This window comes from Coffea arabica, chromosome 9e (genome assembly GCF_036785885.1).
Source record: "Coffea arabica cultivar ET-39 chromosome 9e, Coffea Arabica ET-39 HiFi, whole genome shotgun sequence".
Classification (NCBI taxonomy): Eukaryota; Viridiplantae; Streptophyta; class Magnoliopsida; order Gentianales; family Rubiaceae; genus Coffea; species Coffea arabica.
Genome location: NC_092327.1, coordinates 39067155 through 39083716, shown reverse-complemented (window position 1 = coordinate 39083716; position 16562 = coordinate 39067155). Strand labels below are relative to the sequence as shown.

The following is a 16562-nucleotide window of genomic DNA, read 5'->3' as shown; positions in this document are numbered from 1 at the left end:
TGAAACGCCAAGAGCAATTGCGCGTTACTCCGAGTGAATTTGAATTATGTTATTTCAGCTTTCTATTTGGTTTATTAAATATGTGTGGGCGAAGAAAATAATAATGTATGAAGAAGTAGTCGACGAAGAAGAAACGGATAATCAGACGCGTGAAAAGCGACAGGTATATTCTGATTCGGTAGGAGGAGTGGTCGCCGGTCAATAACTACGGCCATTATTTTTGACACGCAATTGGATAGACTTGACGGAGATGGAGTAGACCACAAGAGACCTCATGGCAGCTCCTTTTGATGATTCTTTAAAGCACGATTCTCGTGGGGATAATGAATGCATCTCTTTGATTAGGTTTACGTCTCTGAATGGAGACAATGGTTGAGCTGTATTATCAATCCCACAATAATGAATAATTTTAAAGTTTTGAATTTCTTTAAAAATTATTTTTAATAAAAGAAAAAAAAATGAGATTTAAGAAAGTAGAAAAGAGGGATCAAAGATTTGAACGCAAAACTTTTAATTTTTTACGAGATTTCATTCCCAAGGAATGTCTGAAATCAACTCTATAAGAAATCTTGGTTGGAAAAAACAAGGGAAAAGTGAATGGCCTACTTTGGCCAAACCAGCGAGGGGACCAAAATTTTATCTGATAAGATCATCATCAAGAATTATACTTCTAATGCCTTGAAAAGAAAGAGCTAATGCAGCAATTCCTAGCAATAAAGTTTGAAATTGAAAAGATCATCTTCTTTGACTTGTTTGCAATTATCCTTGTGTAAGTGAACGGGTTATGATTCATTTTCTCCGGAAAGGGAAAATATCAAAATGATCACTGTAACTCAATTGACAATGCGTGGAAAAGTATCTTGACACGTAATTGATGATTTTGATATGTGCGCAAAAAAATCTACCATTAAGTTCTCTTCTTTCTTTGGAATGGGACCCCGTCTATTTATGTTCTTCAACTCGATCCTAAAAAGCTACTTCCCGTGTAATTCCAAGATAAAAGTCGCCCTAAGGCTGCTGCAAACCTTTGTTGCTTCCTATCATCAAGAGCTACGGTATCAGATAAAACTCTTTATATTGATCAATCGAAAAGCAGTTTTGGTGAAGTTTAATGTGGAATTCTTTTGGCTTAACAAGAAGGATTGCTGATAATTGGGTAACCATACCATTGCTTAGCCAACAAGTTAGCGGTCATTGTTGTCCTTCATTTTCAAGTCAATCTCATCTCCCCCTTTTAATCCAAATGGAGATAGGAACTGCTTTTTCTTCCTTGTTTGGAAAGGGATTTTTCACAAAAAAAAACTCAATGTTTCCGTGAACACATTTTCTAATTATCTTTCTACTTTACATATATCAAATCGGTACAGTACATTTTTTTTATAAAAACTCTAAAAAAATTGCAATCCAAACACGAAATTTCCTTAAGTTGTCAGGCTAAGGAGTTAGGGCTTGGCTAATCAAGTACTCCCTGGCATTCAGGTTACATAAATTCAAGTGTTAATATTTTAACAAGAGCAAAACTAATTTGAGAATGTATTCAATTGTAGGAGAGCATTCCTAATAAATCTAAATATGTGTATTCATATGGTAAATATGATAAATTAGGTGTTTCTTAAACATGTATCTTAATGAGTGCTCTGGTTTACTAAAAACCACAAGAAAATATCACTCCATAAGGGGGGAGGAAACACAATAAAATAAGGTTAGCGGACGTTGATTTATTTACTTGAAACCTTATGATTTGGACATCACGATATAGTTCTGTTTCCTATGTTCTTAAATTCATTGCCAAAGTTATCAAATATAACAGAAATTAAGGTTCTGAATTGTGTTTCTTCAGAGAGTAAATTTCCCTAGCTTCTTCAAGCCCAAGTATTTAACTTCGTAATTTTAAGTCATCTTATAGTTAGAGCTGTTAAATGAAACGAGCAACTCGAAAGCTCAATTGAGCTCAACTCGATAAGGCTCGAGCTCGACTCGTTAATTGTGATAAATGAATCGAGTGCGAGCTCGAGATATGCTCATTTAATTAACAAGTCGAGTAAGCTCGACTCGTTTGTTATCTGAGTAGCTCGATTAGGCTTGATAAGGAAGGGTATATATGTCATTTCACAATTCAAAAATATAAAAATTAAAAATTATAGATTTTTATTGGGGTCAATTTGCACGAGTTCGAACTCGAGCCACATGTCCCATTTGGCAAGCCGTGTCTGAACACATTTCAAAGCTTGTCCACCTAGTCGAGCAAGATTGAGCTGGGCTCGAGTTAAACTCGAGTCGAGCTCAGCAACCAAATACTCGGCTCGCTTAACAGTACTACTTATAAGCACTACAAGTAGAAAGATTCTATATGTACAAGAATTTTAATATTGACAAAATTTACTCAAAAATGTTAAAATTCATTTTTAGGAAATTGGCTTCTTTTAGATAGGAATCTTAATGTGTGTGGGAATAGTTAGTTTTCTAATTGTTTTAATTACTTAAAGTAATAGTAAAAAAATTTTCTATTTATATGAGTTTAGAAATTAGAAGTTATATCCTATTTTCTATAAGTTTAGAAATTAGTAGTTATTTCCTATTATTACTTGCGCCAACACCCAAGTAATATGGTTTATAATTAGGTGGGGGTTGGCATACAGCACATAATGAGCAACATATAGCCTTATACATGGGGTAAAAGGATTTTCAGGAGTTGAGAGAAATTATATAAGAGTTGGATTTGGGTTCGACTTATATTTTGTATGGAATTTATTCTCTCTGAATAAAGAATAGGTTTCTCTCCACGGACATATGCTCAATGATGGAGTCAAATCATATTAAATCTTGTGTGCCGTTTATCTTTTATACTTGTGGCTTATTTGTTATTAAATTTTGTGCACTTAATATATCAATAATAATTTGTTCCGCATCTAAATCCCAACAATCATTAATTCCATAATTTTGCAATCTTTTATACTTAACTCTCAACTTAAAAGAAAATTTGAAAATTAAGCTTTATTGAATTGTTCACTTGTTTGTTATCAAATTTCCTTTAGATATCTCCTATTTTATTTATAGGTTTGACAAGAGTGAAACTAATTTGAGGGAGTATCTAAATTCAGGAGGCAATAAATGTGAGCATGTATATTCACATGATAAGTTAAATGTAATTTAGAAAGAAAAATTCAGGAGACACAGACACTTCTAGTCGATGCATAGCTCTAATGTACATACTATTAGGGCTGTAAATATTATTTGAAAATTGAATATTTGAAGGTTGAAAATGTTTACTATTTTTTGGTTAAATTTAGGGCTTGGAAAGAAGATCTTTTTCCATTTGCTGCATCTTATCCATGTATTTGCTAATATTGATGATCTCCTGGGATCGATGAAATGATCCTTGCTATTTTAAAAAAAAAAGAATTATTTGTTTATTTGTTAACATACATTTCCTTTCCTTGGGATTGTGAATGGTGATGCATTTTGGATCTACAGTTCCGTGAATTTCAATATCAACTTCGTTTGGATTGCTATTTTTTTAAACTTTTTATAAAAAAAATGTATTGTAATAATTCAATGTGTATAAGATAAAAAAAATGATTAAAAAATATATTCACACATAAAAATATTTTTAGTAGAAAACTACAATCTAATTAACATTTTCTTGGGATGGGAATGGGATCATCACAGAAGGGCTGCTTTGGCGACTTTGGTTGTTGGGCAATATAAAATTGACTTTGGGCACATGATGCTTCCACCAATCATGTTTGTTCAGATGGGGCATAAAATTTTGACAACAACCCAACTTGTGACTTTGTGGGTCGCACCGTACTTGATCCGCCGTACAGCAATGTTTACCAAAACCAACGGCCTTAGCACCAAGTCCAAGTCCCACATGCTTCCATGTGATTTGGTCGCGCATCCATTGTCCACTATTACTTATTTTTATAAATTAGTTTTGCATCTACCAATGACGTTTACACTGACACCGTTGGATACAAGTTGGATATGTTAAAAATGGACTTTAAATTTTAATTGGAATAAAGTGACATCCATCTAAAGGTACTAAAATATACAAAATTAATTTTACTTTTAGTAGCTTTTAGCTAATTGATTTTCTCTTTTTTGACAAGATTGAGTAGCTTCAAGAAGGTATATAGTTAAGACTGCTGTTACATAGTTTTTTTTAATCCACTATTTGGATGGACAATATCAAATTAAAATATGGAATAATGTCTATCCTCTAGAATGCATGTCTGAAATTAGGGAAAAGATGATTAGTAGAAATGCAAAGGAAAATATGAGAATCTCAACTTAGATTTGTTTCTATTTAATTATATATCTTCATAAATGTGTAGCATATTGATGCGAACGCGCCTTGTTAATGGTGTATTCTGAAACATAATTATTGTATGAATTAATCTTCTATATACTGACAGTGTATACACACTCGCCATTAGATGCATGACGCATGATTCGAATTTGAATTTGAAACTCAAATTTTATCTATGTGTCGTATATCCAACCGTGATAGTATATACACCGTCAATATATATAAGATTTACTATTGTTGTATTGTTCTTTAGCGATATTTTCTTTTTTCTCTTTATCCTTTGTTTTTGGGGCGAGGGATTAGCGAGATCACAATATTTGTACGAGTGTCAAGAATTCAACCTAAATTTGGCTGTGATAATGTAAAAGGATTATCATTTGGTGGAAACATATGTGTTTAAGCTGTAATTTTGGGTCAGACTAGCTTAATTATGTAGGGAATGGCTCTAATACCTAAGTATACGCTCAAAATTGATATGCTTGTAAAAGTTCAGAGATTAGGTTATCATTCTACTTTAAGTTTAAAGGGCAAGAAAAAGAATGATGGAAGTTTTGGAGAACTATATAGCAATTCTGCTAATATTCCAACTGTACAAGTCGACCTAGTCATTTATATCCAGTCACACCACATAGAAGTTGAAGCTACAAACTACCAAACTGTTAACAATTCGTAATAATTGACATCCTAACATGTTTTTTTTGGGAGGTTAAAAGGTGGAACTTAGGACATCAGAAACAGTTGAAGAAGAATTCTTCAAGTTGGAGTCCACTAACACATTAAATGGGCTTTGAGCCCAAGTATCCAAACATTTTTCAAGTTTGCCAGAATGGCTACAGGTATTGCCTATTGTTTATCGGATAACTTTTTAATACATTAGTAAAAATTTTTTTATATACAAACATATTTAGATTATGTCACATATCAAATTTAAATTATATATATGTAGCATACATCCAAAACTGTTAGTGTAAAAATAATTATTATATTGTTAGTGCATAAAATTTATCATGTCCAAAAAATGTGGGATCAAAACTGCAATTTTCTCAACTTCTTGGGGTGGATAAGATCTCTTACAAAGTAGAGTGTGAGGCAAACCTACGTACAACTGAGCCCCTCAATTTTGTGAATACTCTTTTTCCACAATTGCCTCAAAAGCATATGTCAAGATGTATACACACACATATATATACATATATATATGTATATATGTATGTATGTATATGTGTGTGTGTGTGTGGACTTTCAAAATATTATTCGAGTTAAAAAGCGATTAGAAAATGTGCTCACAGAAAACATAAAATTTTTTTGGTAGAAAATTGCAATCCAAACACTTTCGCGACTAAAATGTGATTATGATAGATTAATCCAACGCATCCAATTTAATAGACCTTTTGATACATCAACTAATACAAAGCATGCTACCATAAATTGTTAGGTTATTTATCTTCTAATGCTTTAGATTGGTTATGATTCCAAACTGCAAGCCAAAATGTACCAGTAAGCATTTAACTTAAGAGATGATGCGCAAAGGTGACACAAAAGCTACGACGAAGGTGGGCGACTGACTTCCGTCGGCGAAAAGTCTTTAATCTTCATTCCTTTCACTTCACCCTTTTCTTCATCCTCTGATACTTAACTTTGCCGCTTAGCACCGACAATGGATTAAAGCTTTTGATAGCGATGTGTCTGCTCGTTTCACTTCACTCTTTTCTTCAGTTTGTTTGCTGTAGCTGATTGGCTTCTTCTACCATGGTCTGGATTACTAATCACCTTGTTACACTTCCAATCTTCATAGTTACTACAAAGGTAATGACTGTGATGCTTTTACTACGCAAACAAACACAATATCTATTGGCAATTTATAAGAGGGATAATTTCAGAAACCTCTCTTGAGATTTCTAATGATTTCATTTAGTATGTATGAGATTTTAAAAATTACATTTACCTCTCTTAGCCGTTTAAAATGATAATACAAGCCTTAACATTATAGGGAAATTCTATTGTTTGCATTATACAAAGGATGGGTTTTATAATTTTTTTTTCCTTTCTCATTCTTATTCATTTCTCTTATAATTTATCAGACAATCCAAAAAACTATCAATGTTATCCTCAACCTCTATGTTGATCAAACATCAAACTAGTAACATTTTTTTAAAAACTTTTAATATCATCCAATTTTTTGAACTCTTTTTTTTTTGGTATCAAAATCAAGAATAAATCAACAATAACTGAAAAACAAATGGCATAAAATCACTATCAAACTATGGTAATTCTATCATTGAAATAGTCCACAAACTTAAAAAAAAAAGACACTTTCTTCTCTATCTCAAAAAGAATCTATATTCTCAATAAAACACTATGAAAAGTAGCCGATTGTAGTGACAGATTTATTATTATAGTTAATTATCAAACAACAAATATTGGCATAAAAAATTTGACACTCACTCCATTTGTAATTGTGCCAAAATACTTTATAATTGTTCAGAAGAATAAAATAAGCTTTATAAAATAAGGGCATTTTAGGATATTCATTGAATTTTTTACCCTATTTTAATGTTTGGTTACCAAAAATGTCCAATCAAAAGAGATAAGTGTAATTTTTAAAACTTCGAGAAAGTTAAATGAAATAGTCAAAAACCTCATAGGAGATTTCTCAAATTATCCCTTTGTAAGAGTTCTAAGTTCTAACCTTAACAATAGATTGTGAGAGAAGTACCTTTATTTTAGTAATCTTTTTAGAATGAAATTTTACTACACATAATTTTTTTCACTAATAGATTTAGATGAATGACACTTCATTTTCATTCAAATTTACAATTCTTTCATTTTACGTATAACATACACCTATATCTCTAGTACATATAAAAAAAGGCTTATTGTAACAATGTAATAAAGATTAATTTATACCTTTATTGTGAGCAATTATTTATCTTTTTCTTTAATTTTTTTAGTAAGAAATGAGTGAGATTTAAGAACCGGACAGGGAAAAGAGAATCTGAAACTAGGACTTCTAAATCATGAAGTTTCAATTTTAACTATTAGAGCAAAATCTCTTCCATATATGAGCAATTGTTTTATCTACTTGTTACTAGATTTAGTTTTTTTCTACACTGACATTATATATACTAACAAATTTATATGTATATATATATACATATATTAAATATTTAAAACTTGAACTTCAAATTTAAATTGAAATTTGTTGTTATGCATCTAAACTCGCTATGTAAGAACGAAAGGCGAATCCTTCTTACTATCTGATGAACTTTGCAATTACCTTTTTTTGGAAGATACAGAAGTGAACCGTGCATCACCAGTCTATCCAACCTTATAGGGGAAATAGTGAGGGCAGTGGCATCTTTACCTCAAATCGCAAGCATAATGCATCAATGCTAATATACTAAACCAACCGTTTGGCATTCACTATCGAATGACAATGTCAACGTCAATGACAATAAAAAATTCGTCGATCACAATGGATTTTACCAAAACCTTTGCAGTTGTTTGGTATTGAGATTATAAGGAATGGATTTTTACATTTAAATTTTTTTTCCTTCCCTTTTTAACTTCTTTTTCTTCTCCACAATTTCTTATTCTTCAACCAGCACCACCAATTGCAGCAGCACTGAGACTACTGCCGCTCCAATTGGTTTCGCAGTTGGAGATTTTCCCTAGGAGCTTTTGAATTTGATTCTTGGCAAGTTATATTTACTCCTCGGTTGCATCCAATTTGGAGCTGTAACTATATACAAGTCTTGCCATTCAATTTATCTTAACAAGAAATGCAGAGGTATAGCAACTATTTTCCAGGAACCTCACTTGCTCTTGATTCTCACCGCTGAAAAATGTAATTTGTACAGCAATTGTGAGCATTTTCCCCTCAGTTTGTTAATCTTCAAGCACCACCGTCAACTGGGGTGGCACCACGGCTGCACCAAACAAATCAAGAGGCATGAAAATAGGATGGAACGGGAAAGAATGAAGAAAAGACGAAGAAACTGCTGGATCTCTTGCACTAGTGTTTTCTTGTTTTGATTTTTGTTTTGGCTCTCGCTAATGTAAAATTCAGGAATGGGATGAAAATGTCCAAATTGTTTGAGCAATACCAACTTTTGGATTGTCCGTAGTAATAGATACGTACCCACAGGTACCTACCAACACCATGTATCGGCTGCCAAAGCTCAAAGCCCATGGTAGAGCTGGGATGCCAGTAGAGGTTGAATTAATTCGTAAGCTGGAATCAATTTCTCATAAAAAGTGATAGTGATGTACTTGAATCTTGTTTTCGATGTAAAAATTGTGTTGATGGGCAAGCGACGATAATTCCGAGACATTCACAGAAAAGTTAAAACCGTTGATGGAGAGGAATATTAACATAAGTTGAATGAATTGATAAGGACAGATCATTTTTTAAAAGCAAGAACTGTGTTGATAGACATGCGATTATGATTCCAAAGATATCCTGATATGTAGTGATGACGAGAATCGATTTTACGTAACTTTTTATCTATTAAAAAACAAAAATTGTGGAGAGGTGATTCCCCCAACCAAACACACATCTGGCAATATTTTTTTTTTCTTGTTTTGGAAAACCTATTAGTAATACTAAACAAGATATGTCGTGGTCGTGGCATGAAGAAGCATGATCAAAACGGTTGAACCCCAGAAGCTGAGAAAACACAGAAAAGAGGCAAACAGAGCCAGGTGTCGCGTGCAAGCAAGCCTCATCCACTCCACAATAGTTTGCTTTGCTGACACGTAAGCACTTAGTCCGTTACGGTTTCATCTCCCCACGCGTCATTTTCCGTCACGCTACTAAATCCTTGTCACCGACCTACCTCAATCTATCCGTCACTCTCCTTGCTTTCCCGACCTCACCCTCTCTTCACCGTCCGATGAAAATCCGACGATCCAGATTCGTCAACCCGTCTTAATCAAATAAGTCACGTCGCACAAAATCCCGCTCTCAAATGTTCTTTGCTTCCTCTGTTTGAACTTCCCACTCCCACACACGAGCATCCCGTGAAAGCGACTTGCTCGCGAGAATCAACGGCACAGATTAAGAATCTCATGATCAAGATCCAACGGCTGCAGATCTTTCATGAATGGTTGTTCGGAAAGTTAGTTCAGCAATATAAATTCACGCATTCCATTTTTTTTTTTTTGGCAAAACAATTCATCGGTTTCCGCTCTGAAATTTGGATAACTTTCTTCCTCGTTAAATTCCGGTAAGGTTTTACATTTTTTTAATCAATTGATTTTGTTCATGTTGTTACTTTCTTCCTCGTTATACTATATTGTGGTTTGAGGTTTATCGGATAATTATCTGGATTCTTTTTCTTTTTCTTTTTATTTGGTTTGACGTTTGTGTATGTTATTAATATTTATATTTGTTTGATTCTGTGGATGCTATATATTTGACTAGGCTTTTGGGTTTTGCAATTTGTTGAGAGTTGGTGAATTTTTCGCTCTTATTATTTTTGTGAGGAATATGAAGGGTTTATAATGGTTTTATCACTGACCTTTTTTTGCGATGTTTAAAATATTTTTTATTTTATTATTTCTTCGAATATCTTTTGGTTGGATGCAGCCAGCTTATTTAGCTAGACTGAAACAGAAATTGTTGAAGTTTGAGAAATTGAAAGCTGATACTCGTGCCAAAAATGTATTATAGCTATGTCTTGATATTATGGTTTGATTTATTTATTTCTTTTGCATTTTTTCAGTTTTCAAAAATTTTTATCTGAATGATAACAAAGTTTTTTTTTTTTTTTTTTATGAATTTTTTGTTGCATTTGTTTTTCAGTTTTCAAATATTTTTATCTGAATGATAACAAAATTTTTTTATTTTTATTTTTTGCTTAAAATTTTCTTTCATGCAGCATGAGTTCTGTAAAAAGGAGGAGGTGAATTTTAACGAAGAAAATTGTTTTTTTTTTGAGGAAAACGATGGGAAATTAGTAACTTTTAAGATTGAAATGGACCTAATTGTGGTTTGATAGTATTTCTTTTCGTTGGAGAAATAATAAACTTGGTAGTACTAAATTCTTCTTTAAACACACTGTAGAATATTATGAATGAGAGATGGTAATTTTGTGCACTTCTTGTAGGTCAAAATGGGGATCCGAATGAATGCTGTTACAGTTACTCTGTTCATTTCGTTGTTGCTGCTTCCTCTGGCGTTTTCCTCTTCAAATGATGGACTTGTTAGAATTGGATTGAAAAAAATTAAGTTTGATCAAAACAACCGCCTTGCTTCACGGCTTGAATCTAAGGATGGGGAGACTTTGAGGTCTTCAATTAGGAAATACCACTTTCGTGGTAAACTAGGGGACCCTGCTGACACCGACATTGTTGCACTAAAGAACTATATGGATGCTCAGTACTTTGGCGAGATTGGTATTGGGACACCCCCTCAGAAATTTACTGTAATCTTTGATACTGGCAGCTCTAATTTGTGGGTACCTTCATCAAAATGCTACTTCTCGGTGAGTTTGAAAAGTCCTGAAGGAGTGAAACAAGGCATATCAAGCAATTCTTATGCTGGTCTCCTTGAGGAGTCTATGGAAACTTTGATACTTGTGTATTTTGGTGCAGGTTCCATGTTTTTTCCATTCCAAATATAAGTCCAGCCAATCTAGCACTTACAAGAAGAATGGTTTGTTTTATTCCTTTAACCATTCTTTATGTTTGTATTATGAAGATATTGTGACATTTTAATTTTGGAAAAAATGCAAATTCACTTCTTGACGGAGAACTTTGTAGAAAGTCCTTTGCTCCAAAAGCACAATCCTGCATTCTTATCTTTTATTGAGCTGAAGTATATAATTTGCAGTTTAAGGCTTTGTTTAGGTTGAGAACATGCTAAATTATTAAATACATCAAATCCATGTCATGTGAATTACATGAGCTTGAATTGGATGAGTAGACTCTTTTTCATCCCACTTGGGCTCCAGGAAACCCATAAATGCAATTGGGAGAAAACCATTCTTTGAATAGCTTTAATCTGTCAAACTGGCATCTGGATCTAGGGTTCGTTTTTTAGGAGTTTAGTCTATACTGGTTTTTTGGCTTGTAATAGCTATATATGTGCTTATGCATTCTGAGTTGTGTTCTGGTTACTGAATATTAAGCCTGCCCTTGTTATTCTTAATACTTTTTCTCTCATTGTCTTTCCAGTGACTTTACATGGGTTAACTTTAGGGAGTTAAAAACCTTTGTGGTAGAACATGTAGCACCATTTAATAAGCAATTAAGGCTCAAATTTAAAGGAGAAAAATGGAAGACATCAGTGGAATGCTGGAGGAACACCAAAGCTTCAGTAAAATATGCATGCTATCAGATTATTGATATTTACTGTTTTTGTTTTGTTATAGGGAAGTCTGCCGAGATTCACTATGGCACTGGAGCTATATCTGGATTCTTTAGTCAGGATAATGTCAAAGTTGGTGACCTAGTTGTGAAGGATCAGGTTGTTATGGTTTTTCTTGCTTGTGTTTGTCCTGCATTTTGGTTTAAGTTTTTATGACTAATTAGTTTGTTGACCCTATCAGGAGTTTATTGAAGCAACAAGGGAGCCTAGTGTTACTTTTCTAGTTGCCAAGTTTGATGGTATAATGGGACTTGGATTCCGTGAAATATCAGTTGGAAATGCTGTTCCAGTGTGGTAAGTTTTCATTATGTTCGAACAAAAACTATATACATCTTTTCTGGTAATGAGGTTGCTTTACTTTTTTTTCAATCAACAATATTGAGGATTGTTTTGAGCTTGATATCTTGAATCTTACTGATGTTATTACATGACAGGTATAACATGGTTAAGCAAGGACTTGTCAAGGAGCCGGTGTTTTCCTTCTGGCTAAACCGGAAGACAGAGGAAGAAGAAGGGGGTGAGATTGTATTTGGTGGGGTTGACCCAAATCACTTCAAGGGAAAACACACTTATGTTCCAGTGACACAGAAAGGTTATTGGCAGGTTAGTTATCTGGATGGTATATTCTAGCTTGAAGTTGGTATACAACTTCTCATACTGATCCCATCTTTGTGGTGTGCTTTGCAGTTTGATATGGGGGATGTTCTAATAGAGGGTAAACCAACAGGTACGTATTCAGTGGCTTGTTGTATTACAGGTTGAGAAACCATTTGATGAGTCAACGGAAGAGCCATGATTGAAATTCTTATTTGTGTTTTTAAGTTTAGAACTGTTCTTAACTTTGCCATGATATTATTTGATATGAGTGTGATTAGGTTACTGCAGAGGTGGATGTTCTGCAATTGCAGACTCTGGAACTTCTCTGTTAGCTGGCCCAACGGTAGGTGGCAAAATACTCTGAACTTGGTGCACTATGATTATTGCTGCTTTTGTTAATTTTATGGGTTTGCCGTGGTCATAATCCTGTAGCCTCAAGAAAGTTGTCTCCAGCCAACTTGATACTGGTTTAATTTATCTTTGTTTTTTAGTATGCATTTGTTTGTGATACGTAGTACATAAGCTGTGAAGCTTTTGTGTAATATGAAGAGGTTTGTTAAGCTATTGTGCATTGCTAACTTTTGATCAATTTTGCCTTCTGCCATACGAACTCGCCGATTTATCTGCAGACTATTATCACGATGATAAATCATGCAATTGGAGCTTCTGGTATAGTTAGCCAAGAGTGCAAGGCTGTTGTGCAACAATATGGGCAGACAATTGTGGACTTGCTTTTGGGAGAGGTACTTTGTAAACCTATAACAGATTTGCATTTCGATTCTTGGTTTTTCATTTCTCCCACTCTTTACTTTTCCTTTATTTGAACCTTCCTTTTGGTTTCATTGAGCAGTGTAAGATGCAAAATCATACAATGTTTTATCATGCTCCTGCAGGCTCAACCTAAGACGATATGCTCTCAGATTGGATTGTGCACTTTTGATGGAACTCAGGGTGTTAGGTATGCGTTGAAGTGCTGTGACTACATGGACTAGTCTTTTCAATTTGGAATCAATCTAGTTTTTTAGCCCATCTAATTAATTGATTTGAGGATCACTACAATTTTCCTGATTTTGTCCATATTTTCAATAGCATGGGTATTGAGAGTGTAGTGGATGAGCATGCTGGAAGATCATCTGGACTGCGTGATGCTATGTGCTCAGCTTGTGAAATGGCAGTTGTTTGGATGCAGAACCAGCTCAGTCAGAATCAAACTCAAGAGCGAATCTTGAACTATGCCAACGAGGTGAATTTCAGTTTGTTGTTTGTTTCCTAAGTTCATGCTGGTTTTACTTGCCTGACTTAAACTGCAATCACCTTAAAAATATCAGCTTTGTGACCGGTTGCCTAGCCCCATGGGAGAGTCATCTGTTGAGTGTGGAAGCATTTCTTCCATGCCTAAAGTTTCCTTCACTATTGGTGGCAAAGTTTTTGATCTTGCTCCAGAAGAGGTACAGGCTTATCTTCTTACATGAATGATTGTTACATCCTTCTTGGACCAAGCCACAGTGTATCTTAAAAAACTTAGAAAGTATAGAGTTTGTGCTATTTAGACGTCCTAATTAATATTTTGATATTATGTATCATTAAGAATTGCATTTCATAAACACATGCCCATAGATTGTAAGCCCACCCAGGCAGAAGCTGTCCCCATGTAGTAAGCAGTTAAACTTAACGTAATATAAAGTTTTTTTTTTTTTTTTTGGGTCGTTGTTGTTGCTATTTTGTTTTTGGGGGGTAATTTATTCTGTCTTAGTTGTGCTAAGTGGGCTAATTTCTTGTCTGAACAGTATATTCTCAAGGTGGGTGAAGGTGCCGCTGCACAGTGCATTAGTGGTTTCACTGGTCTAGATATGCCTCCTCCTCGTGGACCTCTTTGGTATTTACTTTCCTGAATCTCATTGCTTTCTGTAGATAGTTCTGTTGCCGATGTGGGATTGGCATGCCTAACTTTCTGGTTGTGCTACTGTAGGATTCTGGGCGATGTCTTCATGGGTCGCTACCACACTGTTTTTGATTATGGCAAGATGAGGGTTGGATTTGCTGAAGCAGCTTAGAATGTGATCTACCAGCATAGTCTTCCATGGTCTTCTGGTTTGCTTGTTGCCTTTCTTAAATATATCTATCTGTATGACTCGTTTTGAGTACACCAAGGAACATGGTGTATAAACTGGAAGTCGAAAGGCTTTAGACTTGGTGGAGAATGCTTGTATATATTTTGTGCTGTGTTCTTATTGCACCTTCGTTGTGTTGTTATCTTCGTTGTTTCTCCATGTTCTCATGTGCTTGTTTGATGTGTGCTGCTACGTGCGCAATGGTTGGACATCCCATTTGGTTGTCATCTTGTTCCAAACCAGTCAGAGTCAGTGATCATGATGGTCAAAATACTGGCTGCCACGGAAGGATAAAAAAAAAAGGAAGGACGTAAGGAGTATCATCTTGAATTTTGTATTACTGCCACAAAAGGATAAAAAAAAAAAAAAAGATTTAACGCCTGTAATTTTTTTGTCTGCTCAATTGTGTAAATTTACATGTCTACAACTGCCCCTTCAATTGTGCATGATAATTTGGGTATAACTATTTATAAAGTGAATCGTGTAACATGATTGGTTTGGCATCAGATCCCAATTAACTGATGGTAGCACTTTTTGGGACCGGTATCCCGTGATTATGTATAACTAATCTTATGCAGCCAGAGCAAGTAACCATAATCTCAAGACTCAGCCCTGGCCCACGGAACTATGGTGGTTCGTGGTTTATTAGTGTGCCAGTAGGCCCAGTACTAGCATTGCAAACGGCATACTAGGAAACCAATACCCAACCTGTAGTATCCACATCGGAAGAATGCAAATGAAAGGAATGGTTTAAGAACTTGGACTCTTGGAATTATTTTGTAATTTGAATTAACTATTTTGGACAAGTGAATTTCGTATAAAAATTACTTGGATCCATCCTTGGACTTGAGTTGTGACACAACCAGTTGCACAACTGGTGGGCTGCATATCATCAGCCCATATTAAAAACTAAGAAAGTCAAATACCTAACTAGTACATGTTACACGACTGATGCATTGTCATATAAGAACAGGGAAGGGAAGGGAAGGGAATTGTTGTAAGTAGTGCTGATAATTGAGCCTAGTATTTGACTGTCGAATTCGACTTCTTGGGCAGCAGCTGAAATGGGATGGAAAGAAAGTGCAGCTTGCTTATTTACAGTTGGTGCAATACACTACTTAGTAGTGTTCATCACACTTTATTAGAGGCTTCCGGGCGCTGATCGTTTTGCAGCAATACTACGACCTGTTTTTTTTTTTTTCCTGTTCGTTGCTGCAACAAGCGCTGCTAGCCTAGCTTGGAGCTCCATTTCGGGGACATTCAACATATCATGCAAAATGCTATTTTTTCTGTCAATGTTCCTACTTGTTTCATTAGTAAGTCAGTCCGGCTCATATCTTGATACGCTAGAGAAAAAACCTCGGAAATAATTTAATGCAAATGGTGATAGACAAGAAGAAATGAAGAAACTTAAAAGCTTAAGGCTGTAAAGATTATTTTATTTTTAACCCAATGGTTTTTGTTCGAATTGCTTTTCAAAAATTCGCTAGAGTTTGCATTCCAACATCTGCTATAAATATAAAATGTCTAATCCTTATTCTTCTTTATATTCAGGCTTCTCGACCTGCACTATTCAAGAAATCAATGAAAAGGTACAATGTTGCTTGGTGGGTTTACTCATTTCCTGTAACCTTCCTAGCACTAGCCTCAGAAGAGTATGCACGGCAGATTGAAGGCGTGACGGCTTCTGGTTTGATGCTTTTCTTGTCAGCCACCTCAGTTCTTATTTTTCTAGGCTTGATGATCATTACTGCATTCCAAACTGGACCGCTGCCGTGGGAAAATGACCCTTACCTAAGGTTTACCAGCGGTCAAGTTTGAAATTTTAAGTGCTGGACGTTTTCAATTCAAATCTTATTTTGGGTGACTTTCTTCTGACCATATGGTAGCGTTCACCCTACCATAGATAATTAGATATGTTAGTTTGTTGAATTGAGTTGTAAATTATGCGTGTTGTTCCCAATTTCCCATTTTGTTCCTTTTAACCTTGTATCGAAATAAACAAAAGAAAGAGAAAGGTTTATAATTTGATTCTTGAACAATTTCCATACTTTCCACAAGAATCGCATTTCACCAGAGATAATATAACCCCGTTTACTGGTCACAACCACAACTTTTTCTTGGCAAGCGCAACCGCAATCAATATGCACATATAATCAGGAAGACAAAA

General features: G+C 34.7%; 1 protein-coding gene and 1 pseudogene across 1 annotated transcript; both read left to right on the top strand.

The window, feature by feature from the left end:
- Window positions 1-9282: 9282 nt before the first annotated feature.
- LOC113710500 (aspartic proteinase) lies at window positions 9283-14517 on the top strand. The gene is made up of 14 exons (XM_027233546.2): window positions 9283-9540; window positions 10423-10800; window positions 10910-10970; window positions 11689-11783; window positions 11866-11978; window positions 12119-12287; window positions 12372-12411; window positions 12560-12624; window positions 12911-13024; window positions 13175-13239; window positions 13371-13524; window positions 13610-13729; window positions 14069-14157; window positions 14251-14517. Exons 2-14 carry the CDS (start codon window positions 10429-10431, stop codon window positions 14333-14335), a joined length of 1542 nt encoding a protein of 513 aa, XP_027089347.1. The 5' UTR covers window positions 9283-9540; window positions 10423-10428; the 3' UTR covers window positions 14336-14517.
- A 909-nt stretch (window positions 14518-15426) lies between these two features.
- Window positions 15427-16259, top strand: LOC140014718 (S-type anion channel SLAH1-like; annotated as a pseudogene).
- Window positions 16260-16562: the final 303 nt, after the last annotated feature.

What these genes read in the sequence shown, in the direction of transcription:
- LOC113710500 (XM_027233546.2), top strand. Translation starts at nt 10,429, where the DNA reads ATGGGGATCCGAATGAATGCTGTTACAGTTACTCTGTTCATTTCGTTG. An exon ending in TGGACTTGCTTTTGGGAGAG is followed by an intron (nt 13,025 to 13,174) that starts GTACTTTGTAAA and finishes ATGCTCCTGCAG; the next exon opens with GCTCAACCTAAGACGATATG. An exon ending in CCTCCTCGTGGACCTCTTTG is followed by an intron (nt 14,158 to 14,250) that starts GTATTTACTTTC and finishes GTGCTACTGTAG; the next exon opens with GATTCTGGGCGATGTCTTCA.